This window comes from Ahaetulla prasina, chromosome 1, assembly GCF_028640845.1.
Source record: "Ahaetulla prasina isolate Xishuangbanna chromosome 1, ASM2864084v1, whole genome shotgun sequence".
Classification (NCBI taxonomy): domain Eukaryota; kingdom Metazoa; phylum Chordata; class Lepidosauria; order Squamata; family Colubridae; genus Ahaetulla; species Ahaetulla prasina.
In genome coordinates, this window is record NC_080539.1 from 56,194,903 (window position 1) to 56,220,942 (window position 26,040).

Here is a 26,040-nt window from a genome sequence, read left to right on the forward strand (position 1 = left end):
TGTGCCCCGGTTTAGCGAAGGGGGAAAAGTCCCGATATGTCACGTGATGCTGCTATGACGATGCGAGTTTGACACCCCTGATTTTTGTGAATCTACTAATATCTGACGAGCCCAGGAGCAGCACAGCCACGATCAGCGGGCTGGTGGGGAGGCGGGGCATACCAACACAGGCACCTCTACAGGAAAAGAAACCCTTTTTTTGCTGAGACAACATAGGGTCTTCCTTCAGGAGGAGGACGGGATCCCGTCTCCCCCATTGTGAAGCACACAAGTGAAAAAGTTCACTCAATCAATTCCAACTTCATGAGATCTTTTTCTTTCGTGAGAAGTTGGAATTGATTGAGTGAAATCCAATTGCAGCTGGGCTGGGGCGACTGCTTGTGCCCACAAAGAGGGCTCTGGTGCCATCACGGCTCTATGCTCTTTGTTTGGTTTTTTCTCTCTCGTAATCATAGCCCAGAATCTCAATGTGCAAGTGATGGGTATATAAATTGATTAAATACATTTTTCTTCACTTACCATAACTGTTAGGCAGTTATGTTACGGCTTACCTTGGGAAGGAAGCTTAGAAATAAATGCACTATCTACATCATACTTTACAACCTATCTCACAAGGAATCATCATATAGGCAGGGAACTTTAGAAAAATTGAATTACTCTGGTTAAGTTGCATTCTGCATCCAGATAGGCATAGAAGACATTACATCTTGAGAAGCTAGTTTTAATAATTTGTAAAACATACAATCTAATCTCAATTATGCTAACTTAGAAATCAATATATCTCTATTCAGTGCAATTCAGCAGATAAATGTGAAGACAGTGGTAATTAGGTTTCCCTTCCTTTGTGTGTTTTTCTTTATGCATAATTGTTGTATCAGCTATTGAGATAGAGCCACAGTTTTTGAAACATCAATAAATAATTACCAACTGGGTCAAATGGGAAGCCGTTTATAGGAAATGTTCAAATCAGTACTGAAATTAACTTTGTTATAGTATTAGCCTGTTGAGAAATGACCTCTTTTCCCATTTCTCTTTTTAGGATTTCCAGCAGAGTGTAACAGTGGTACTACTTCAAGATGAACATACCTTAATCTCAGCAGGGGCTGTTGATGGGTAATAGTCAATACTTCTATTTCCAACAATTTTTTTAAAAAAATATTTTGAGAAGCATTATGGATTTCTAATTTTGGATTGTTTGCTCATGTGAACATGTAATGAAACTTCATTGAAACTGCATAGAATGCCTCTTACCTGGGGAACAAGGACTCTCATGCAGGAGGGGAGGACAGCATATTTTCTTACTTAGTTATGTCATTATAAGTCAAGCCATTTGTCAAATAAGGATCCATCCTTATATAGGTGAATTATAATAGAACATGGTGAAACACACCCTCCCATATTGTATAGGCTTTAAAGGCAGGATGTAGCTGCTGTCTCTCTTAGCAATTAAATAAATTGAGAAGATAATTTCTCAATCTTTGGGTACTGTCAATTCTTGGAAGGTGATATCCTAATAGTAGTAACATAATGTTTAATATATTTGTATTATATTTATAATTGATTAAATCCCTCCAAGGTTGCGTTGCTATATATCAGCAGATGTCACTGTACTAACATAGGCCATTAGACAGGGTCACATTGCCCCATAAAATGTAATTTGTGCCTTGGGGATGTTCTTCGATTCACAGCTACTTTTAAATAGCAAGTGAAGGCCATTATTGTGGCACCTTTGCCCAGTTTTAGCTGATGCATGAGTTGTAGCCCTCCTTAGATCAGGATACATTGGCCTTGATAATTGATACTTTGATGATTACCTGCCAGGAGTACTGTAATGCACTCTGTGGGAGGGGAGCTTTCTAAATGATTTGGAAGCTACAATTTGTCTACAATGTATAAGCATTCTTTATACACAATTGTTATATCAACTGTTGAGATAGAGCCACAGTTATTGATAGATCCGTTTCTTGGTGACAACTCTCCTGTTGCTGCACTGACTATCACTAAACTTCTGGGCTCAATGCAAAGTGCTGATAATCGCCTATAAAGGGCTGCATCAGACACTGCCTAATCAGAATTGAAGCTGCACATTTGGGAAGAACATCTTGAGAAGTACTGTTAAGAATTCTACTTTTGAAATTGGGGAGAAGGGTGGGGGGACATGAAAAAGTCAACAGGCCTCTGGGCAGCCCCACGCTTGTCCTATTCCCTCTTGTTCGCATAGTCCTCTCCTTCATGGTATTTAGAAAACTACTGAAAATAGTTCAATATTTTATTGAAAATTTATTTCACTGAGTTGTTGAACCTAGCAATGTATTAGTGATGTTGGACTTTGGAGAGGGTTGGATTATTTTTTTAAATATCTTTTAACCCATCCATAATCTTTTGATTTGGTCTAATTATAACTTAAATAAATTAGATAAGTTCTAATTTATAGTATGCTTCCTATTACTGTATTTCTCAATTTATATTGTTCCCCTGCTAGCTGAACAAATATGTAGATTAAAAGTATATCCTATCCGTCAGTTAGTGTTTTATTCTTGGTCTGTGGTGTGGCAAGCTTCCTTCACATGTTTTGTGACTATGATTCACTGAATTCATGTCAGATATATTTGGAGAAGATCAAACTGAGGAAGGCTTGATCATTGTATGGAATTCTGAAGAATTCTGTTTTCTTCATTTTAGTGTGATCAAGATATGGGATCTGCGCAAGAACTACACTGCATACCGGCAGGAACCAGTGCCCTCCAGAGTTTTCAGCTACCCTGGGAACAGTACCCGTAAACTTGGTATGGCATAACTGAATATTCAAGAAGGAAGACAGGGTCATTCCAAAACAAAGCAGATATTTCTGTTTTGTATTCATACATTAGCATTACACTTTGTGCTGAGGTCAGTTACCAAGATCTATCTTAGCCTGATTTCAGGACTAGCTTTAATAAAATAAGGGAATTAATGATCCTGTTTGGTTATCTGTTTTGAGAGAATGGCAGGATGAGCTAATAATTCTCTAGGTATCAATAGTCTTCAATGCTGCCACATTACTCTTTGGGATGGTCTGTGTAAACTGGAGCTTAAAGTCACAGTGTTTCCATGATTGTGGAAGATGATTTTTAAAAAGGTGTTTTTGTTTTTGGAGAGGATACTGCGTTGGTCACTTACGCTATAAGGAGCTGTACAATTTATTTTATGGCCCTTGTGGGTTTCAGTGTTCCATGATGTCTCTCAGGCAGGTTATTAAGAGTTAAATAACACTGACAGTATCCAGCTCTTTTACATCTGATTTAATGGTAGCAGTTGCCATGCTAGATTAGTGTCAGCATTACTAAGGAACTAGATGAATACAAGTGGACTGAATTTCAAACCCCCCCAAAAAAAGAAATTCTGTTGGCAAGCAACCTAATGTTGTCATAGTCAAAACCATTCTGTAAAATATTTTTAATATGACTTGCTATGATGTTAATCAGGACTGAATAATAAGGCCTGCCTATATGTGTAGGTCTTCTCAGTGCTCTGCTCCTTCCTCTGATGTGATGTAGGCAGAACTGAGAAGGTTTTTCTCTTTTCTCTTAGGGAATGCTTTTCAGACAGCTTTTCCCCCCAGATGCCAAGCAAAGTTTTCCATTTCCCTGGGCTTTTAATTTTTAAGCAGTGATTTGAAATACTTTTTAGATACTTCTGATTTCTACCTATTTTTTATATTTTCTATCTGATTTATATGGAGCCAGTTTGGTGTAGTGGTTTAAGGCGGCAGAGTAGAAACTGGGAGATTGAGAGTTCTAGTCCACCTTAGACACAAAGCCAGCTGGATTATCTTAAGCTAGTCACTCTCTCTCAGCCCTAGGAAGGAGACAATGGCAAACTATTTCTAAAAAACTTTGCCAAGAAAATTGCAGGGATTTGCTCAGGTGGTCTGAAAAACCGTCTCAATATGGGATGTGCTAAAATGCTTTTTTAAAATACCTTTATTCCTTTTATCAAAACCCACAGACTGACTAAGCATAAGAGGCCAGTTTCCCTAGTTATAAAAAGATTCACATTTACGAAAATAATGAAAAAATGCATGCTATTCCACCTTAACAAAAAAGGCAAGCCTCCTCTTTGTATTGAAAGAACATAAAATGTAGATGAATTTCACCACCGTACACTGCTTGTACCTTAGTATCTTATTTGAAAGCATTTGCTGGAATTTTTGTGTTTAATCTTCTTTAATCTTCCAATAAATTCTAATAATCAGATTTCTGCTCCTGGGATTAGTTGTTTCTTATCCAGCCTTTAAGGAGGGAAGTCTGACAAGAGACTCTTCTGTATTCTAGGATATTCCAGTCTTATTTTGGATTCCACCGGTACCAATCTATTTGCTAATTGCACTGATGATAATATATACATGTTCTGTATGCCAGGTCTGAAGAATACTCCGGGTAAGTACTAATATTTTGGGATACAGGTTATCCGTACAATACTTAAAGGTGTAAAAAACTATGGCTGATGCACTTACTATATCTCTGGCAGTAGTACTATATGCATTTCCAGGAAAGGTAGTCTCATATATTTGATACGGTTTTTGCCAAGCCGAGTGTCCATAGAATTGCAGTATGTGGTAAATTATACTTTATATACAAATCTATCAGGACAGCTTCGATTAATCGCAGTATGAAAGTTTATAATCCCTACAGATGTCTCCATTTTCTGTTTTCCTTTAGACAGACAAGCTCAGTTGTCTGAGGACTACCTGTATATCTTTTCTCTGTATTCTTATTGTCATTAGCGGCCTTTTACATTAATCCAGAGTGGAACATTACATCATATGTCAGTGAATTCCTTTGTTAATTGTGCTTAGCTCAAACAGGCCTTGTTTTTTTATCATCTTCAGAGTCTGCAAAATTACCTCTCAGATCACAAGAAAACTGAAAGATTGACTTAAATATGTTTGGAATAGTGTGTGTTATTAAGTGTTCATTGCCCTTCCTTTTGGGAGAAAATGGAAATAAAATGAACTGTCCATGGAAATTTGTCTACATTCCAACCATCTACCCTTATACTATATTCTGTAATTCTGCAAGAGTCAGAAGGTTCAGTCGATTTTTGGTAAAAAAAAATATTTTTTTGAAGGATAGATCAATAAAATCTACAAAACTTTAATTGCTGCCTTTTTGCAGGTATTTTGAAAATGTAGGATTTTTTGGGGGTTTTGTTTTGTTTTTTGTTTTTTTGCTATGGAAGTATCACTGATAAGGACTTGGATTTTGAGAAAATGGGAAAGGTCGATAAGGAAGATATTTATATCCGTTTTTATTTGAGTTTTTCTAATGGAAGGTTACCAAATGGAAAGAAAATAAATCCATGCAGTATTGGAAAACTGGTTCAATTTTTGCTAGCATCTATAAAGATTTCTAATGCTTGGATTGTAAACTAGACTAAGTTGATTGATCTAGCTGCTATCATAAATGGGTGGATCTTGTTTTTTCTCTCTTGTTCTACCTATTTCTCTATTTTTGTTCAAAAAATATTGTAAAATGCTGTATGTGTCTTGGGAAGTGTAATAGCATCTTGTTTTATAACAATATTGCATATATATCCATTTGCTTACTCATAACTCCAAAAAATATGCAGTTTTATAAAGCTGTCTTAATGGTAGCATGGAGACAATTCTGAATTACTGTAGGTGAATTGATATATTTGTAATCGTAATCATCTTTCCTCAACCTGATGCTTTCCATATGTATTGAAATGGAGTCCCCAGAATGTTCAGCCTTGATACACCTAGCAGATACCAGAATAAAGAAAGCTGCTCTAAATGGTCAAATTCATTTATTGGTTCTGTCACTCTACTCCTACTAGAAGAAGATAGTTTTGGATTTCAAGGCCCAGATACAAATGAGACAAAAATTAACTTGGATCTTCCTATCCTGACCGTCATGATCTCTTTCAAGCCAGAGGATTCAAACACAGAAGAGCCCGCACTGGACAAATGTCAGCCTGAGGAATTGGAGAGCAATTAAATACATGCGGTCAACCTTGCCAATAATCATTTGGGAGAATCAGTATGAATCAAATGACAGGTGCCAATTCCAAGCAGTGCTATCCCTGAGAACATGTTACAAACTCCAGAGAACTAAGAATAGCATGTTCTCAGAGGAATTCTGCTCAATTCATTGAGAAACAAACTAGCAATAGCCTTAATTGAACCTACATTACTACAACTATCAGCAATTGGTTTTTCCATAGGGAGCAACTGCTTAAATGTTCTATATTTTCATGACTTTGAATCCCCTATGCCACCCGAATCTCAATTTTTTGGTTCCAGAATTGGCTAATTATCCTGATGCCTAGACCTTTCAACTGCTTCTGGACTTATGATTTACCCATGCTCTGATATGACTTTGGACTCTTACAGGCAAGATTTTGATTTTCCTGTTTAGCACTGCTAAGGTGTATAAGCAATTGCACGTGCCAACACTCTGCCTGCTAAAGCCTGAAAACATTTGCAAACTTGAAAATGCTTGCTTATCCTACTCTGTGGGCTCAACCTGAAACAAAACAAAGCAACATGCTAATTGCTCTGACAGATGACAACAAGAAGGCAGATCAAGTATCTCTCTCTTATGGTTCCTTTAGAAAAGATGAATGGGCAATTCTCAGTGTTATAAAACAATGGGAAAATATTCTGCTGAATTTGTATGCTGAGAAAATGTAGAATTTGTGGCCAATCTCCAGAACTATTGAATCAACTCTTAGTTTCCATTACTGGTAGCAATTCTGATGCAGGCTTGAAATAACATGGTTTGAAGCCATGTTTAGGCAGCACTATGTTGGAGAAAGTTGGATTATAATATTTACATCAATAAGCATCCATCCATCTACATCTAAATACCATAATAGGTTTTCCTTTCAATACTGATCAGAGGGTCTCTGTAACTTCCTGTGTTGAGTGTAAGAATCTGATATCCCATTCTCCATTGCAGAGTGTCCATTGCACACAATGTCCCTTTGCTAGTGACAACTCTGAGTTCTTTGGGGCTCTAGTTTTAAAGCTGTTTAAAGTTGTTTAAAAATAGCCAAGTAACCCATATCTCTGTGTCACTGCACATCCTTCTTAAGAAATAAGATACCAGTTTCAGGAAATGAGAAAAGCAGCAATTTCCCTACTGGATTCTGAAACTTCACTGTCTACTTCAGAAATGCCAAATGTGAAAAGTTGTAAACAATCCACCATTACATTAACCTCAGAGATAAACAGTTCAAAACTTACATTCCCTGAAGAAAGAAATAAGTGAAAAAATTTTAAGTGCTCTGAAAATTTTTAATACCTAGTGGGTCCTTTTTTTGGGTGGGTGGGGCAACATTTTAGAAGTTAGCACAGGAGTCCACGCAGGAACTCGTTGAGTATTTGCTATATTCAGGAACAAGGGTACAGTGATACTGTTTACAGATATGTTCTAGCACAAAGTGGTCGTTTCAAGATTAAACACTAAATTCAAACTTAAAATAGTTTCATAAAATTGAAACTTGAACATTTTGCACACTTTGGGTGGCAAATTTTATTTTGCTGCATTGAGTAAACTTTTTGCATTCCCTGCTTCTTTTACTTTGATTTTAGCTGTTAAAATATTTTAGCTGCTGGTCTTAGCTCTTTAAGAAAATTGTCTGAGTTGAAAAAGTCTCTTAATTATTTCTCATATTACTTAACTATGGTATTTTAGCGTGTTATCTTATTGTTCTTCTTTTACTTTAAAGCATTGTTTGTCCATTGTGAAATTATTATAGACAACCATACAAATAGAGGCCACTTAGCGTATTAAATATAAGCCTGCATAATGCAAGAATCCAAATTACAGTTTTCAGATAGTTCTCTGGCATCAGTGAATTAAATCCAGTGAAGAGGAGCTGTCAGCTCTCTCGGTAATTCGTTTCACTTATAAATTGCTCTTACTATTGAAAGATTTTCCTAACATTCAATTGGAATTTTTCTTGTAGCTTAAGTCTATTATTCTGTGCCCCGTAGTCTGAGATAAAAGAGATCTTGCCCCTCTTCTGTATTTGCACATATTGATGATGTGTAAACATCTCAAACTCATCTCATAGGTTTTAGTTTTCTAGTCCCCTGAGCTTATCATTCATTAGTCCTGAATGTTTTCTAGTTTTTTTCAGTTCTTAAATATGGTTTCCAGGATTAGACAATCTTCCTCAGGTGAAATATGATAACATAAAATTAAAACAGGATTACCCTAGGATATAAGTAGTCCTTGATTTACAACAGTTCTTTTAGTGAATGTTACAATGGAATTGAAAAAAGTGACTTACAACCATTTTTCACACAACAGCATCCCCATAGTCACGTAATCAAAGTTCGGATGCATGGCAATTGACTCGTGTTTATGATGGTTGTAATGTCCCGAGGTCATGTGATCACCTTTTGAGACCTGACAAATAAAGTTAATGGGGAAGCCAGATTCACCTAACAACCGGGTTACTGACTTACTAAATGAATCTGCAGTGATTCATTTAACAACTGTGGCAAGAAAGGTCATAAAATGGGCAAAACTCATTTAATAACTGTCTCATTTAGCAACAGAAATTTTGGGCTCAATTGTGGTTGTAAGTGGAGGGTTGTTTGTACTTCCATTGATGCAACCTAAATCAAATATGCATTTCTGTGACCCCATCACAGTGCTGGCCCATATACAAATTTGCAGTTAGCTACTTTTCTATTTTTCCCCTTAAGTAACCTTGACACATCAGATGTCCATCAAATTGTACTTTTTTATTTTATTTGTTTCCTAATTGAGGAAATTTTGCATTTTTCTCTGTAATTTAAGTTTTGAAATGTATTTCTATTCTATGACATGAGTTTGCTTTGTTAACACATTGATATTTGTTCTCTATATCTCTTCTAAAACATGAATAGAAATATTGAAGAGCATAGGACTCAATTTTCTGGCACTACATTCAATACCTCTATTTCAATGAGCATGAAAGTAAAAATTTTGAGCTAATTGTGTATCCACTTAATTGTCATTCCATTCAGCCCATATTTAATCAGCTTGCTAATCAGAATGCCATGAGGTATTTTGTCAAATTTTTTGCTGATATGAAGCTTTATCCTGTCTGCGAGCATTTATAGAATGTGTTCAAAATAAGATGAGTCTGGCAAGACTGTTTTTCAAAAAAAAAAAAGTGCTAATTTCTGATGCTTATTACATTACTTTCAAGTTGCTTACAGATAAATCTCTTTATCTTCCTCAGAACCTTCCCACTTATAATTGTTATCCTAACTGGTCAGTACTTTCCAGCCTCTTCTTTTCCCTTCTGAAGCTAGGCACATTTGCTCTCTTCTACTGTGGTGCTTCATCAGTTCTCCAGGATATCTAAAATAAGATGCATGAGGGTTCAGCCAGATAATCAGTTACTTCCTTCAGTACTCTGGGATAAAATTAATCTACCTCTGGAGATGAATATTTATTCAAAATTGAGAAGTTAATTCAAAATTCTCTTCAACATGATTCTATCAAGCTAAAAATTCAGTCTTGCCCTTTTCTTTAGCTCCTTGCAACTTCCTAATAGAACCCATGTTTGTTGGAGAAAACCCAAAATAGCTGAGTTTGTGTTTTTTCTTTCTTGTTATGCTTATTAATTATTTAATAGCGGCTATATCAATTCTTTACTTTTATTTATTTAATAGTTCTTATTAATTGTAATATTCTTTCTTAAGCTCTTCTTCCCCCACTTTTTTTTTTCTTTCTTTTTTTTTTCCTTTCCAGTTCAGGACTATTTTCTATATACTTTTTCTTTGTGATCTGCCTTCTTTCTATCATCTATATATGTCCTAATTATTTTTAAATCTTGACCATTCAAGGGGGAGTAATTTGTATTTGAATGTCCTAAAATCTCAATTTATATCATTTTGATAATTATGTAATTACCAAATAGAGTCATTGACAATAAAACCTTGATTACTCTGCTCGTGAAAGAAATAGTACTAAATGGTTTAGAGCCTTCTCTATATAAAATACTGTGTGATGTAAAGGATTTATCCTCAAATTCAGCTTTAAGTTGTATATATGGTTGTCTGTTTTTTTGTTGAATTGCAGTGACAGTTTTCAGTGGACATCAAAATTCCAGTTTCTATGTCAAATCCAGCATTAGCCCAGATAACCAGTTCTTAATCAGTGGTTCAAGTGACCAGTGTGCCTATATCTGGAAGGTAAGCAGTGTTGGTTCTGACTACAACATTGCTATGTTATTTATATTCGCTTTGTGCAGGAAAGATGGATATGTAGGCACAGAGGGAAGATAATAAGATTCATTGAACCATGGTTCCAGCATACTGTGTCTAAAGTACACAACTGTCAAACCTGAATACAAGTCCAGATATAAAACAGAGCTAGGTTCCTGCTTCTACCTTCTCTGTATTTCTAGTTGCTGATCTTAATCTTAATCTAATTTAGTAGGCCTTTAAAAATGTCTTTTCAGTTCTGTTTTTCACAACTACAACAAGCTGAAAGTTCTTGCTTTATATTTAACAAGAGTCTATACATTAACCAAAGTTTAATAGTCATAATTGTTTTTATTTTTTTAAGCTAATCATTTCCAAAGGTTTATAAACTACATCACAATTAGGTTTCTTTCATGTTCCCTATCTCCATGATCCTCAGTTTCTAGCAGTTAAGATTTTATTATGATAGTTCAGTCAGAATTTTTAGTAACATTTGCCAGTATCAGCTGGTAGCTCAGAAATTTAGTTTACATGCCAAGCTTTCTGCGGAGAGATGCATGTGTTTCAGTTTAATTTCCTCATCCAGAGACACACATTAAGGCATTTGAGGTTAACCCATAAAATAACCAAAAACTAATTTAATATAAAATTAAGCTTTATATTAAATTAGATTTCTAAAATAATCCAATATAATAAAAATTAATTTAAACAAAAAGTGGGTATGTTATTTAATTTTAGAGCAACCTCCTTTTGTTTTGCATTTGATTCTGTTGACTTAGTATTCAGGAAGCCTAACTGAGTGCTCCTTAAATATTTTGTAAGAACTCTGAGAAATTGCACTCCCAACATTTGTGATTTCTAGGCATCTTGAATATTAAAATCATTATTAAGATCAAATATTAAAATTTACATGGCTCTAGAATTGTTTCATCACAACCTAGTTATCAGTGTTTGCATATTCCTTCTTACCACAAAGTTGCCTCTTCAAAACGTTTTCCTGAAAAGGGTAGAATTCTCAAAAGTATAAATATTCAGGGCAAAATATGAAGCATGAACTGTTTCATGCTAACATCTACATAATGTTTTAGTTATACAATTTGTTTACTTAAAACATTTACAGTATGATGCAGAAGGGTGTACACCCCCTCACATTTTGTAAATATTTAAGTATATCTTTTCATGTGACAACACTGAAGAAATGAAACTTGGCTACAATGTAAAGTAGTGAGTATACAGCTTGTATAACTAAATATGCTGTCCCCTCAAAATAACGCAACACAGCCATTAATGTCTATAAATTGCTGGCAACAAAAGCGAGTACTGGAAAATAATGGTGGCCACACAAAATATTGACACTTTGGGCCCCATTGGACATTATCACTTAGGAGTGTACTCACTTTTTTTGCCAACAGTTTAGACATTAATAGCTGTTGTGGTATTTTGAGGGGACAGCACATTTACACTGTTATACGAGTTATATACTCACTGTTTTACATTGTAGCCAAGTATCATTTCTTCAGTTTTGTCACATGAAAAGATATACTTAAATATTTACAAAATGTGAGGGAGTGTACTCACTTCTGTGACATACTGTCACTGTATACAGCTGCCTATTTTAAAAATAACTGGGCAATTTACAACCAATAAAAATATATATTGTAAAACTAACAGCAATAAAACTAAAAACAGGAAAATCTGGTGCCACAGCCACACTTCTCTGATGCATTCACATTCTGGCCCAATCCTGACTTCCACCATCCCAAAACTTGGGGGGAAAGCTAGGTTTTAAGTGGAAAGATGGAATGGTACGGGCTGTCAGATCTCGGGTGAAGAAAGCAGTATTCAAAGTGCAGCCTCACTACTGCAGTAAAGAGTAATACTATCAGTTCCCGTGATCTTGATGCTATCTCTGTTTTGATGCTGCCTAGGACTTGGCAGCTGCAGCACGCTGCTATCCATATTTAACATAATAACAGAGTTGGAAGGGACCTTGGAGGTCTTCTAGTCCAACCCCCTGCCCAGGCAGGAAACCCTACACCATTTCAGGCAAATGGCTATCCAACATTTTCTTAAAAATTTCCAGTGTTGGAGCATTCACAACTTCTGCAGGCAAGTTGTTCCACTTATTGATTGTTCTAACTGTCAGGAATTTTCTCCTTAGTTCTAAATTGCTTCTCTCCTTGATTAGTTTCCACCCATTGCTTCTTGTCCTGCCTTCAGATTCTTTGGAGAATAGCTTGACTCCCTCTTCTTTGTGGCAGCCTCTGAGATATTGGAACACTGCTATCATGTCTCCACTAGTCCTTCTTTTCATTAAACTAAACATACCCAGTTCCTGCAACTGTTCTTCATATGTTTTAGTCTCCAGTCCCCTAATCATCCTTGTTGCTTTTCTATGCACTCTTTCTAGAGTCTCTATATCTTTTTTACCTCGTGGCGACCAAAACTGAATGCAGTATTCCAAGTGTGGCCTTACCCCAAGGCATTATAAAGTAGTATTAACACTTCACATGATCTTGATTCTATCCCTCTGTTCATGCAGCCCAGAACTGTGTTGGCTGTGTTGACAACTCATATCTAAATGGTTGTCCACTAGGACTCCAAGATCCCTCTCACAGTTACTACAATTGAGCAAGGTACCACATATACGGTACCTGTGCATTTTGGTTTTTGTTTTGTTTTTTGCCTAAATGTAGAACCTTACTTTTTTCACTGTTGAATTTCATTTTGTTAGATAGCGCCCAATGTTCAAATCTGTCAAGATCCTTCTGAATCTTGAGCCTATCTTCTGGAGTGTTGGCTATTCCTGCCAGCTTGGTGTCATCTGCAAATTTGATGAGTTCCCCATCTATCCCCTCGTCCAAGTCATTGATGAAGATGTTGAAGAGTACTGGGCCTAAAAGAGAGCCTTGGGGTACTCCACTGCATACTTCCCTCCATGTGGATGTAGTTCCATTGAGGACTACACGTTGAGTGCGGTTGGTCAGCCAGTTACAAATCCATCTGGTGGTGGTGCTGTCTAACCCACATTTTTCTATTTTATCTAGTAGTAGGTTATGGTCTACTTTATCAAATGCTTTACTGAAGTCCAAGTAAATTATATCGACAGCATTCTTCTGGTCCACTAATTTTGTCACTTTGTCAAAGAATGCAATGAGATTAGTATGGCATGATCTGTTTTTGACAAACCCATGTTGGCTTTTGGTTATTACTTTGTTTGCTTCTAGGTGTTCAATGATTCGTTGCTTGATTATCTTTTCCAGAATCTTCTCTGGTATTGAGGTCAGGCTGATAGGTCTGTAATTTCCTGGATCTGTTTTTTTTTTCCTTTTTTGAAAATGGGAACTACATCAGCTCTTTTCCAGTCCTCTGGCAGCTCCCCTGTGCTCCAGGATCTTTGAAAGATATAGTTCAGTGGTTCTGAGATCTTTCTGCCAGTTCCTTCAGAACCTTGGGGTGTAATCCATCCGGTCCTGGTGATTTGAACTCGTCTAGGGTAGACAGGTGTTCACTTACCATTTTCTTCCCTATTTTAACTTGTGTTCCTAATCTGTTTTTTGTGGTGCTGTTTCTGATAGGTTGGGTTGTTTTTTCCTTTTGTGTAAAGTCAGATGCAAAAAATGAGTTAAGTAGATCTGCTTTCTCCTGTTGCTTGTCATCTTCTTGCCACTTTCTCCCAGCAATGGGTCAATTGTTTCCTTGACTTTTTTCTTGTTTTTAACATGTTGGAAGAAGCTTTTTTTGTTATTTTTTACTTTTGTTGCTAGCCTTTGTTCGTTGTGAGCCTTAGCTTTCCTCACTTCATCTTTACAGGCTCGGGCTATTTGCTGATATTCTGCCTTAGTTATTTGCCCCTCTTTTCACTTTTATACTTGTCCTTTTTGTCTTTCAATTTGTCAGATAGTTCTTTATGCATCCATACTGGTTTCTTTTAAGATTTATTATTTTTCTTCTTTATTGGTATTGTGCTAGACTGGGCTTTTATAATCTCACTTTTCAAAATTTCCCAAGCTTCTTGAGTTGTTTTCCCCTTGAGGATTCTCATCCATAGAATCCTTCTCAAGCTCTCTCTAAGTTTATTGAAATTAGCTCTCTTAAAGTCCAAGACTCTAGTTTGACTTTGTTCTACTACTTGTGTTTGCATAATGTTGAATTCAGTATTGCATGATCACTTGCCCCCAAGGTTCCTGTAGCTTCAACACATTTTATTGTATCATCTCTGTTAGTGAGAATTAAGTCCAATATGGCTGATCCCCTTGTTCCCTTTTCTACTTTTTGGGAAACGAAGTTATCTGCTAGGTTTGTTAGAAACCTGTTGGATCTTCCACTTGGTGCAGAGTTTGTCTCCCAGTTGATGTCAGGGTAGTTAAAATCCCCCATTACTACTGTGATGTGCTTCCTACTTACCTTAGTTAGCTGACTAGCAAAAAGTTCATCTACTTCCTCTGTTTGGTTGGGTGGCCTATAGTATAGACCTATGGCAATATCATTTCTCCCCCCTCTTTAATATTGACCCAAATGCATTCAAGGTAATTTTCATCATTGTTGTGCTCTATTTCTGTAGAGATGTAGTTATTTCTTATATATAGTGCAACTCCACCTCCTCTTTTATTTGGTCTATTTCTTTTAAATAATTTATATCCCTCTAGATGTATGTTCCATTTGTCGGTTTCATCCCACCAAGTTTCCGTAATGGCAACAATATCATATCTGCCCTCATTTACTTGAATTTCTAATTCACCCTGTTTATTCCTCACACTCTGTGCATTGGCGTATAGACATTTGAGTCCGTTTTGATTGACTTGTGTTTACTGTCTACATAACCTGTGTTGTGCCTGACTGCCCCTACTTTCTTGTCACCTGTTTGATTAGTGCACTTGGTATGGCACTCACTATTAAATACTTGGTTTTGCTTGATAGCAGGGCTGATAATCTTACCCACACAGACATCTATGTTATGTGCACTGATAACCCTATTAATTTTGGATTGCTGGGGACAGAAATTTTCTGTATCAATTAATTCTCTGTCCCAGTGGTGGGATTCAGCCAGTTCGCACCACTTCGGGAGAACCGGTTGTTAACTTTCTCAGCAGTTTGGTGAACTGTTTGTTGGAAGAAATCAATAGGGCAGAGAACCGGTTGTTAAATTATTTGAATCCCACCACTGCTCTGTCCCCACTGTTCAGTTTAAATGTTTATCCAGAAAATCTGTGAATGTATTGCTAAGTAACTCAGTCCCTTTCTTTGATGGATGCAATCCATCTCTTTTGTACAGTTTTTCATTGGACCAGTTGCAGACATCATGACTAATAAAGCCAAAGCCTTCCCTTTTACACCACTCCTTTAGCCATACATTAAACTCAACTGCATGCTGGCCTTTACCTTTTTGTTCCTTATATACTGGTAAAACCTCTGAAAAGATAAGCCTACAACCTATACTACTAAGTTCATACCCTAAGCTCTGGAAATCATTCTGCACAGAAAGTACATCCTTTTGGGACAGATCATTTGTGCCAAGATGTATAATAGCATCAACATCACAATCCTTACTGGCATTCTTGACTATCTTAAGAATACACCTCTTATCTCTGCTGGCAGTAGCACCTGGCAGACACCTGACCTCTTTCAAAACCTCCATATCCTCTCCTAAATTTACATCCCTTACAATTGAATCGCCAATCAGAAAGTGGCTTCTCTTTTTGGATACCGTGCTCTTCTTGTCTGACCAATGTGTAATACCCGATTCACATTTTCCTCTTTCCAAAGTAAGTTCTTCATCTCGGACCATGATCCCCTGCTTGTTTGAGTTGTCAGTATCACAACTACCTTGACCTGTCACTTTAGTGTCCCTATTAAGGTCAGTAAGGGCACTATATCTGTTATACTGGGACACTGCAAAAAGCTTTGTGTTTATGGTTTACAACTCTTACCCTGCCAGATCCCATGGTTGTCCATACTGCCCTTCTCCTGCAGGATCTTTTTGGTAGAGGGGACTGATGGCACGACAGCTCAATAGAGTGGAATGGCTGAATTGGGCATCTAATTTCTGCTTGGAGAGTACAGATTTGAGATTCTAGATAGGTAATCTGTCCAGGTAGTCTACTAATTTGTTTACAAAGAGGACAGTATCCAAATTTGAAAAGAGTACTGCGAAAGACAGCTGCAAAACAAGTATTACACTAAACTAGGCCAGTCATTTTGAAATAGAATAAAATCACAATCTCAAGTGGACTAACCCTGAATATATTATTGCTATTTTTTGGTTTATAGTTATATGATTCGCACGCCATTAGGCGCGTGGGCCACTTTTTCTCTCTACTCCCCCTCACTCCCCCTCACAGCCAGCAGCTCCTCCCACTGGTTCTCTGAAGTGAAAATGGAACAAGGGCAGCTTTTTTCTCTCTACTCCCCCTCACAGCCATCAGCTCCTCCCACTGGTTCTCTGAAGTGAAAATGGAACAACAAGGGCAGCTTTTTTCTCTCTACTCCCCCTCACTCCCCCTCACAGCCAGCAGCTCCTCCCACTGGTTTTCTCCACTACTGAAGCAGTGGTCCAGTATGACACCCAGATTCCTCTCATAAGCACTACCGTTGAGCCAGGTATAGAATTCATTTGTGCTATCATATCTTTATGCTGAGAATTTGCAAAAAGATAATCACAAATTTATGTTGATCAGTAGACATCACGAGAGATCTGTGTATGTATTTTAAATTGAGAAGACATAATACAACAATCTTAAAGTTCATCAGCCTTACATGTCAGGATATACGTGTTAAAAAGCAAGGGAAGTAGCTTTAAAATTCAAGATTAAAATCTAGAATCAGAATACTTGAATCATATTACTAGTGTTGGAAGTAGAGGTTCAGCTGCATAATTCATCGATTTACCTTACAATGAAGAATAGGAAAAGCTATTAACACTGGGTAAAAAATGTTCACTACAGAGTACAGCTAAGATTGACTGGAGGGATCTAGCCAATTTGGGTATCCTCTAGGGATGGTTTCTATAGTGAAAAGCCAGAGTAAAATTGGGTGAAATTGATGGCTAGATGTCTAGAAACTCAAGTATCCTACCTTTGAATTGTGTCCCTTGTGCTACTCAAATAAACAATAATATTTCCTGATACTTTTTAAAAAAATTCTTGTGTCTATATAGGTATCTGAACCACAACTTCCTCCAATGGTACTTCATGGCCACCTGCAAGAGGTCACTTCTGTTGCCTGGTGTCCATCTGATTTCACGAAGGTTTCTATCTGGTGTTTTGCCATTTTTTATTTTTTTTAAATTTTTATTCCATTTTCTCTTTTTGCAAAAGTAAACGTGACTATATTTTCTCTTGTTTTTAAAACATGGATGGCTCTTTTTAAAAGTTCTTTATTCTAAACATTTTTTCTTCCTATTTCCTTATACATATCTTCATGTTTTCCCTAGAAATCTTTGATCCTCAAATGGCTTCTCCTACTCCATTTTATCATGCAGATTAAATATGTATATAGAAATCAGTTCTTGCTATATTGTAAAGTATAATGTAATGAAATGGTTGTCTGATCAGAAGTGAGAACACTGAGTTTGCAGCATGCTGATTACTTTTTTTGTAGGCTGAGGCCTGCATTCCCTCTGTATATAAGATATATGGGGCATACTGTAAATATGGACAAGCCTAAGAAAAAAATCTATTTATAAATATTGATTCCATTAATGGGTGATACTGATGACTTCTAGGGAGTGGGTTCCTTAAAAGAGATATCAGTTTCATCCAGTGTGGGTACTGTAAATTGGATAGTAAGGGCCATATGCAGCAAGTAATTTGCCACTCTAATCTTTTATATTCCATATTTCAAACAGTGCAATATTTGTCATGCTATTTTGCAGATTTCCACTTGTTCAGATGACAACACTATAAAGATTTGGCGCTTCAGGCAAAGCACTGCAGAAAAGACTTGGACAGACAAAACCAGCTTAGTTGGTTGGACTGATCAAAAGACAGTAGTAGAACAAAACAAAATAGGTAAGACCTTGTGAATTAATTATCACTTTTTTCTAATGTGGATTTAGATCTTAGAAAACTTATTTACAAAATAAATTCCAAAACATAATTTATTCCTAATTTTCTCTAAATTCAGCCTGTATGAATCATAAAGAACATCATTTTTATGGTGCAGTGTATACTAATAATGGGAAGAGCTTAAAAGCTCCATAGGCCCTAAATTTGTCTCATACACAACAAATTTGTTGCATACATTTTGCCAAAATTAAAAAATATACAAAATCGAAAAGATGGCAGTAGAAATCAAAAGATTATACAAAATTGGGTTTTACAATAAAATACTCCAGGAAATAAAACCTATGTTTCAATCAAAAGATTTCTGAACTAGTTTTGCTAGAAATAGGTTAATTTAATTATCAATGCAATATTTCAAATTCTAAATCTATCTGGTGCTGAACATGTTATAGCTTGTTAACAATATCTGTCATGCAACAAATGAATGATATTTCTCCAGGGCTTGTTTTTTTTTACTAAATAATCATACTTAGAGCGTGCTTTAAAAACACACACACACACACACAAACACCCCAAAGATTTGGGGGATATTAACACCCCTCTATGTTGAAGGAAGATACTATTTCTCCAAGAATGAAGTATTCTGTTATATTTAAATGATAAGGGAGAAATACAGTGATAAATTAAAATAAGATGCCTTGTAGAAAATTCAGTCCCTGTTAAAATTTGTGGAATTCATACGTGTTTGAAAGAACTCCCAGAGTTTCATATATCATAGAACTCCAGATACCTATGATGTCATAATAGCAAAATCTGTATTCTGTACATGGTTAGTGTTAATGAATTCTTAATTAATCATGTTATATTTGGTTTATTTATTTATTTATTTATACATAAAGATTTATTTATGTATTGCATATCAAGGACAATCTAAAAATGTAACTGTCAAATATGGTTTCCTGGTTCAGACTACGTTCCTATAATACCAGTAATAAAATTATTTTTATTTAATTCTTTGGAGTTTGTCCAAATGTAGGATTATATTTATATGGCATTGCATTGATGGTCTTAAACTAGATTTCTTTACCATTTCCTTCACCCTCAGTCCCATAAAGGACAGAAATAGATAAGCTGAATTCCTGTTATTATATTCTTATTATTTTATATATTGCCATTGGTGCATGAATAGTATTTAACAGTTGTGGCAAGGATATTTCTTTTGACCTTACGTGCATTGCATAAGAATTGATTCTTAACTCTAACTTGCAAAAGAGAAGTAAACTTGCAGGGTAAAGAGTGCATTGTTAGACATTAGTCTTTAAATTTATTGTTACAAGAGTGCTTCACTTCTATCTATTGACTGCAACTCACAGCACAATCATATGTGATAGATCTCTTTTCTCTCTCATTTACAAGGAAGTTTCCAAAAATGAATTATGGTGGTATCTTTGAGTAAGCTTTGCAAATGGCATATTTCTAGCTGTAGGAATGGCAGTAAATTGTTCTGTAAACATAAAATTCCTATGCAGGAAACTTGCAGAACAATAGGAGGGTATGTGCCAGTTCTCTTTCATGTTGCGAGTATCTCACGTGCACATATACATCATTGTTCTCTTAGGAAACTTTAAAAGAATCACTTCCTATTCCCATTAATAAAGAAGAGTGCTGCTTAATCCTTTGGTTTGAAAACTGCAAGTGATGTGCATGCTGCATCTTTATAAAGTTGCCAGTAGTATTATATAAAACGTCTCATCTCCTTATTCTCCTTCATTTTCTCCTGAAACAGCTTAGAAATGGGAAAGAAAGTCCATGAACTCAGCAAACATAAGGAGGCTTCCTTTTGAGACCTTGATTTGTTGAATACAAAACAAATGCTAAATACACAGAATAGTTAATTTCCACTGATTCATATTGTCTTAACCCCAGTTCTGTTTCAGGACTGTCTAGTTAAAAGCATGTAAGATGTTTGTACTTCCACCCCCCCCCCACCTCCTGTTCACAGTGGTACTGTGGTACTGGCTACCTAAGAATTATATATGCACAGACTTTCTAAGATTTTAATTTTTGGAAAAGGGATACAGAGATGTTTACTACTTATTTTTATGTTTGAGAATGTAGAGGCAAATTATATAAGCAGAAAGAATTACTTGAGCAGGGCCTTTGTTCTTTGTGGAACTGCCTGATCTCTTCAGACTTTATCATTTTGTATCTTGTCTTTTACCACAAAAACCCTCTCCAAGATGCATTGAATTTTCCTAGAAGTAAAGTATTTCCAAATGACTTTATACACATTTTCCTAATTAGCAATTCTCAGATTGCCTACTAAGAAAACACAGGGAAAAAAACCTTCAAATCTGAGTCATTCAGATTCTAAATATTTAAATATGTTTAGTGTGCAACATTGCTATATTTTCCCCTCATGTTACTATCTTCACTAAAGCTGCTTTGTTTTCCTTTTAGAAATTCTTAGCAAGCATGGTACTCCACCTAAAGTTCTTCCAACAGGCAGCCCTCTTATTTCTTCACCACAGCCAGCTGCTTGTGCTCCAACTTACACGGGAGATCTTCCACTTCCTACCAACACACCAACATCATCTTCTGTCAAAACACCAACCATCTCAATTTGCACCTTCACTCCTGCAAAGCAGAAAATTACTTCAAGCATCTTATCGAAACTAGCGCTTCCTTCAACTACGTCCATTCAACACTGGGTTACAAAGACTCCAAATTCATCTCCACCTATAAGGGAAACAAAGATAGTTCCTCCACAAATAGCTGCAGCAGATATTCCTGACACTGCCTTTGCTTCTACCTCACCACATCTGAGGTCAGAAACACGTGCCAAGAGAAGGTTAGAATCCAGTAGGGAAGAAAATATGATGTGTCTCAAAAGATGTAACTGTATGACTGAACATCACCCAGAGTCTAAGAAATCCAGACAAGAACAGTTCACTTTGGCAGCAGGTTCAAAGCCTTGTAAAGGAGACTACCTTACCCTTAATGGAGAAGTACAGAATATTCAAAGCTTGAAAGAGCCTTTTTCTCCTAGTAGTCCTTGTTATTCTGCCACTTGTCTAAATTATCCACATCTTACTGAGACATCTTGTGAGAAGATGATTGACAAGGAAAATAGTTCTATTGACAGAAGAACCTGGCTGTCTGATTTGGGAAATAAACTACGGACTAACAAGATGAATAACTCTAGTGGGTCATCCTCATCATTACGGAATCCAAACATAAAACGAATGGAAGCTAGGACAGGAGCTACATCACCAGGGCCCGTAAGTAACTTACACATGGTTGCTAAACCAGCTTTGTTAATTTGGTCAAAATTCTTATAAGTATTACATATTATAGTAGATCAATGCTAACAAGTAGCAAAATAGTCTCTTTGCTATAAAAAGTAGGGAAAGAGAGCTAAACCAATATCAAATTAAGTCAGTATTGTATAGCCAAAGAGCATCACCCTGGTGCATAACAGGCAAAGATAAGGAAGTGGCCCATGCTTGGGAGCACACAAATAGTTTGAAGAATCTCTAAACTGACTTATGAACTAGGGCTACTCAATTGTCAGAAATTGACTTTCTTAGTTTCCAAAACTGAAAACTTAAAGTATATAAAGTATACTTATATATTTTTATATAAAGTATATAGCCCAATTTGCTTTGCAGGCCAGTTTTTTTATACAATACATGTTTGTACATGTAGAAATAAGGAGTTTGTAATCTTTATCTACAGAGTTTGGATGAATTTTATACTTGCTGTCTTTTGTTCTATGTTCTAAAACTAATGGCTAGGCTGTATAGAGATAATGTTTTTCTTTTTCAAGATGTAAGGCTAGTAAAGATTTAATAAATGTACTGTTGTTGGTTTTTTAAATCCTTCCCCACCACCTCCAAGCAGAAAAATATGCTAGTGCGATTTGATGTTTTGCTAGGTGATTATTTCTTTTGGCCAAGAGGATTGATTTTTGTTGGTCTGATAGATCAGATGATGATATTGTTTACCACTTTCACATCTTGCTACTAGATGGGTACAAACGAACAGCGATCAGTGTGTTGCTTTCATTCCTGCACTAAGTAGGAAGTTGCCTTCAGTAGTGAAATCTATTGTGTAAGCCTTCTTAGACTGATTTAGACTACAACTGCTTATTAACTTTCTGGCTACATAAGAATTTATGTATAATAATTAGCTGCTAATGTAGAGAAATTGATTAGAATAACTATGGAAAGGACGAAACGGTAAAGTTGAAACCTTTTATGTTGATAATTATATTTGACTAGATTTTTTTTTTTAATCTTACAGATTATAACTACAATAACAATGAGGAAGATTTGTACATACTTCGAGCGAAAGTCACAAAAAAACTAAAGAACTATGCTTTGTGTGTACCTTAATGCTGAAACATGCTTATTAATCCAGATGGATTTAGTTTTATCCACAAAAAAGATACCCATGCATTTTAATTAAAACTAATAATTCCTGTTTTTATTTTTTTTCTATTTACCATCTTCCATTTAATTGGTTAGGACACTAATTAAATTGAGAAATAGGCTCAATGAATGAAACAGCCAATCCCTTTGATTGTAAGATTTGCGTTTATTTCTTTTATGGTAAATTGTAGGGAAAAAAATTTCAACCCTTTTTTGAATATACTTATTTGAATGTACTTTTAATTGCTAAATTAGCACATAATGCAAAACAAAAAAGGAATCATCCATTCAAGAATGTTTTACTTGATCTGCCTTGTACTAAAGGAAATGCCTTTATTTTATGCATCACAGTTTCCCATTGTTGTATTAGTGTAAAGATATTTTCTTATAAAGTACACTTTTCTTAACATTGCAGCTCTTTTTCATCTTTTGCAATGGAGCAGATAATAAGCAGGAGGGACACAAAGCCTACTGCGCACTCCTGGAGGAAATCTGACACTTGAATTCTAAGGCAATTCAAAGAAGTGGTGAAAGATAAACTTTTGGCTCCATGATTGTTTTGTATGCTTTTCATAGCATACTCAAATTCCTAAAATTGACATACCCATATTTTTTGGAGTATAAGACACTCCGGACTATAAGACACACCTACCTTTTTTGGGGAGGAAAACAAGAAAAAAAAATCTGCCTCTCCTCCCAGCAATTTGCCTCCTTGAAGCAAACAGCCTGTTTCAATTTCAGGTTCAGCACAGACTGATCAGCACAAGCAGCTGATTGTTGGTTGGATCAGCCTCCCAAAGATCAGCTGTTTCAGGCTGCAGGGATTGCCATAGCCTATTGCCACCTTTGCATGCCATATTTTGTGGGGGCTAGGGGGTGGGTGGGGCTACATTCTGTGTATAAGACGCACCCAAATTTTCACCCTCTTCTATGGGGGAAAAAGTGTGTCTTATATTCTGAAAAATATGGTATGTTGCCATGTTCGTCACATTAGGAATATATAGGTTATTAAAATTCTACAAAAAAATGTGTAATTTCATATCAAGTGATTATGTTGCATTTCTCCAGTATTTTCTTGATATATGAAGTAATCAGGTATGTTATAGCTAAATAAATGTATAGTCCTGGTGAAAAAAGAGGATCTTTATTTTTCTTCTTGGTAAGCCTCCTATAGTCATTTACAAAGATGAGATGGATGGCAAACAAGTCAAATAAATAAACAAATCAGCAATTCCCAAGGTCACTAAGTCATTGGCTCACTACAGAAGGTAATTTTATCTTTTAACACATTTGTTTTAAATATCTTCCTATGTGTATTGACCAGTGACAGCTAATTCAGAACTTATCCATATTAACTGTCTGCATGGAGGGGCTGGGATTTTGCATTCACTCGTGCTCTGCTCTTACATAATTGCCACAATTATTTCTGATTAATGTTTTCAATTATTTTTCCTTATCAGTATTTGGTATGTATATTTATCTATTTAAGCTAATGAATGTATTACATATGTTTTGTTTAGATTCACTTGGGCCGCAGATTATTAGATTTGCAGATATCAGAGGACCCTTGTATTTGTTACAAGTGGTCTTAACACCAGTCATCCCTCTGAAATTCATTTCTGTGTTGCTGCAAGATGCATTTTGTAACTTAGAGCTCTGCATGCTGTTCCTATTGTCCAGACAAGACCAACAAAGATGATTAGTGACCTGGAGACTAAAATACATGAAGAATGGTTGCAGGAACTGTGCATGTCTAGTTTAATGAAAAGAAGAACTAGGGGAGACATGATAGCAGTGTTCCAATATCTCAGGGGTTGCTACAAAGAAGACGGAGTCAAGCTATTCCCCAAAGCACCTGAATGCAGGACAAGAAGCAATGGATGGAAACTAATCCAGGAGAGAAGCAACTTAGAACTAAGGAGAAATTTCCTGACAGTTAAATAATCAGTGGGAGAGCTTGTCTCCAGAAGTTGTAAATGCTCCAACACTGGAAGCTTTTAAGAAGAGATTGTCTGAAATGGTATAGGGCAGGTATAGGTCAAACTGGTGGCCCGCAGGCCAAATGTGTCACACACAGGCCACACCCACCCCAGCTCCGCAAAGTAAAAACTCATATCACATGGCGTGATTGAGTTTGACACCCATGGTATAGGGTTTCTTGCCTGAGCAGGGGGTTGGACTAGAAGACCTCCAAGGTCCCTTTCAACTCTGTTATTCTATTCTACGCCATTCTATTCATTTGATTCTCTGAATCGTTTGATTTCTGTAAAAGTTTAGGTCAGTAACTATCTACATAGAAAGAATATACAATCTGACCCAAATGCTGATTTTTCCTTTGCACATGAAACAAAGTTTCTCATACTTCTAAATAAAAAACATTTAAGAAAATGAGACTGCAGTTCCTCTATCTTTGCTGAATGTCTCACTTGACAGGAGTGTACTAGGCTATACAATCCCTGTTTTAATTGCATTTCTGCATAGGTTTTGTTATATTTGTTTTCTACTTCTCCTCTAGTATTACTCCAGGAGTATTATTCAATTAAATTTTTTAAGTACTTTAGATTAAACATTGATTGACATTGGTACTCTATTGTAAAAGGTAAAGGTTCCCCTCATTGTGCTAGTCTTTCCCGACTCTTGGGGGCAGTGTTCATCTCCGTTTCAAAACCAAAGAGCCAGCACTGTCAGAAGATGTCTCCATGGTCATGTGGCCGGCATGACTAAATGCCAAAGGCACACGGAACACTGTTACCTTCCCACCAAAGGTGGTCCCTATTTTTCTACTTGCATTTTGTATGTGCTTTCAAGCTGCTAGGTTGGCAGAAGCTGGGACAAGTATATATATGTATGTATATATATATATATATATATATATATATATATATATATATACATACATACATACATACATACATACATACATATATACATATACATATACATATATATATATACATACATACATACATACATACATACTCCATTGTATATATATTCTATTATATGTAAATATACTCTATTTTATATAATTGTAATTGTATATTATATATAATATATAAAATTATATGTAAATATGCTCTATTGTACCTATAAGGTAACCGGGTAAAAACTCAACGGAGTTTTTTCTCACAGTTTCTGTATGACATTGTTTCTGGCAATTTTTAAGGGCCCTGCTATGAGGCCCATGTCACCAAGTTTAAGAAAAAAGTGGGATATATTTCTACTGTCATTTAAAAATCTCATCTATAGGCATTGATTCAACCTTATATTTGCCTGACATTCTCCTAGGCATGTTCATTTGTCTACCTATAGGAAGTGGCTGTGTGTATCATCTTTATGTGTGCTATTGGAAGAATACCATTGTTTATATATATATATGTATGTATAAAGG

General features: G+C 36.0%; 1 protein-coding gene across 1 annotated transcript in view; it reads left to right on the plus strand.

Moving 5' to 3' along the window:
- DTL (denticleless E3 ubiquitin protein ligase homolog) overlaps positions 1-24,302 on the plus strand; it is a 31,687-nt gene extending 7,385 nt beyond the window's left edge. The window contains exons 8-15 of the mRNA XM_058165343.1: positions 1,040-1,113; positions 2,683-2,786; positions 4,314-4,418; positions 10,089-10,201; positions 17,370-17,459; positions 18,087-18,222; positions 20,677-21,497; positions 22,522-24,302. Coding sequence (XP_058021326.1) covers positions 1,040-1,113; positions 2,683-2,786; positions 4,314-4,418; positions 10,089-10,201; positions 17,370-17,459; positions 18,087-18,222; positions 20,677-21,497; positions 22,522-22,587 — 1,509 coding nt within the window. The 3' untranslated portion in view covers positions 22,588-24,302. The remainder of the gene's footprint in view (positions 1-1,039; positions 1,114-2,682; positions 2,787-4,313; positions 4,419-10,088; positions 10,202-17,369; positions 17,460-18,086; positions 18,223-20,676; positions 21,498-22,521) is intronic.
- The last annotated feature ends 1,738 nt before the right edge of the window (positions 24,303-26,040 follow it).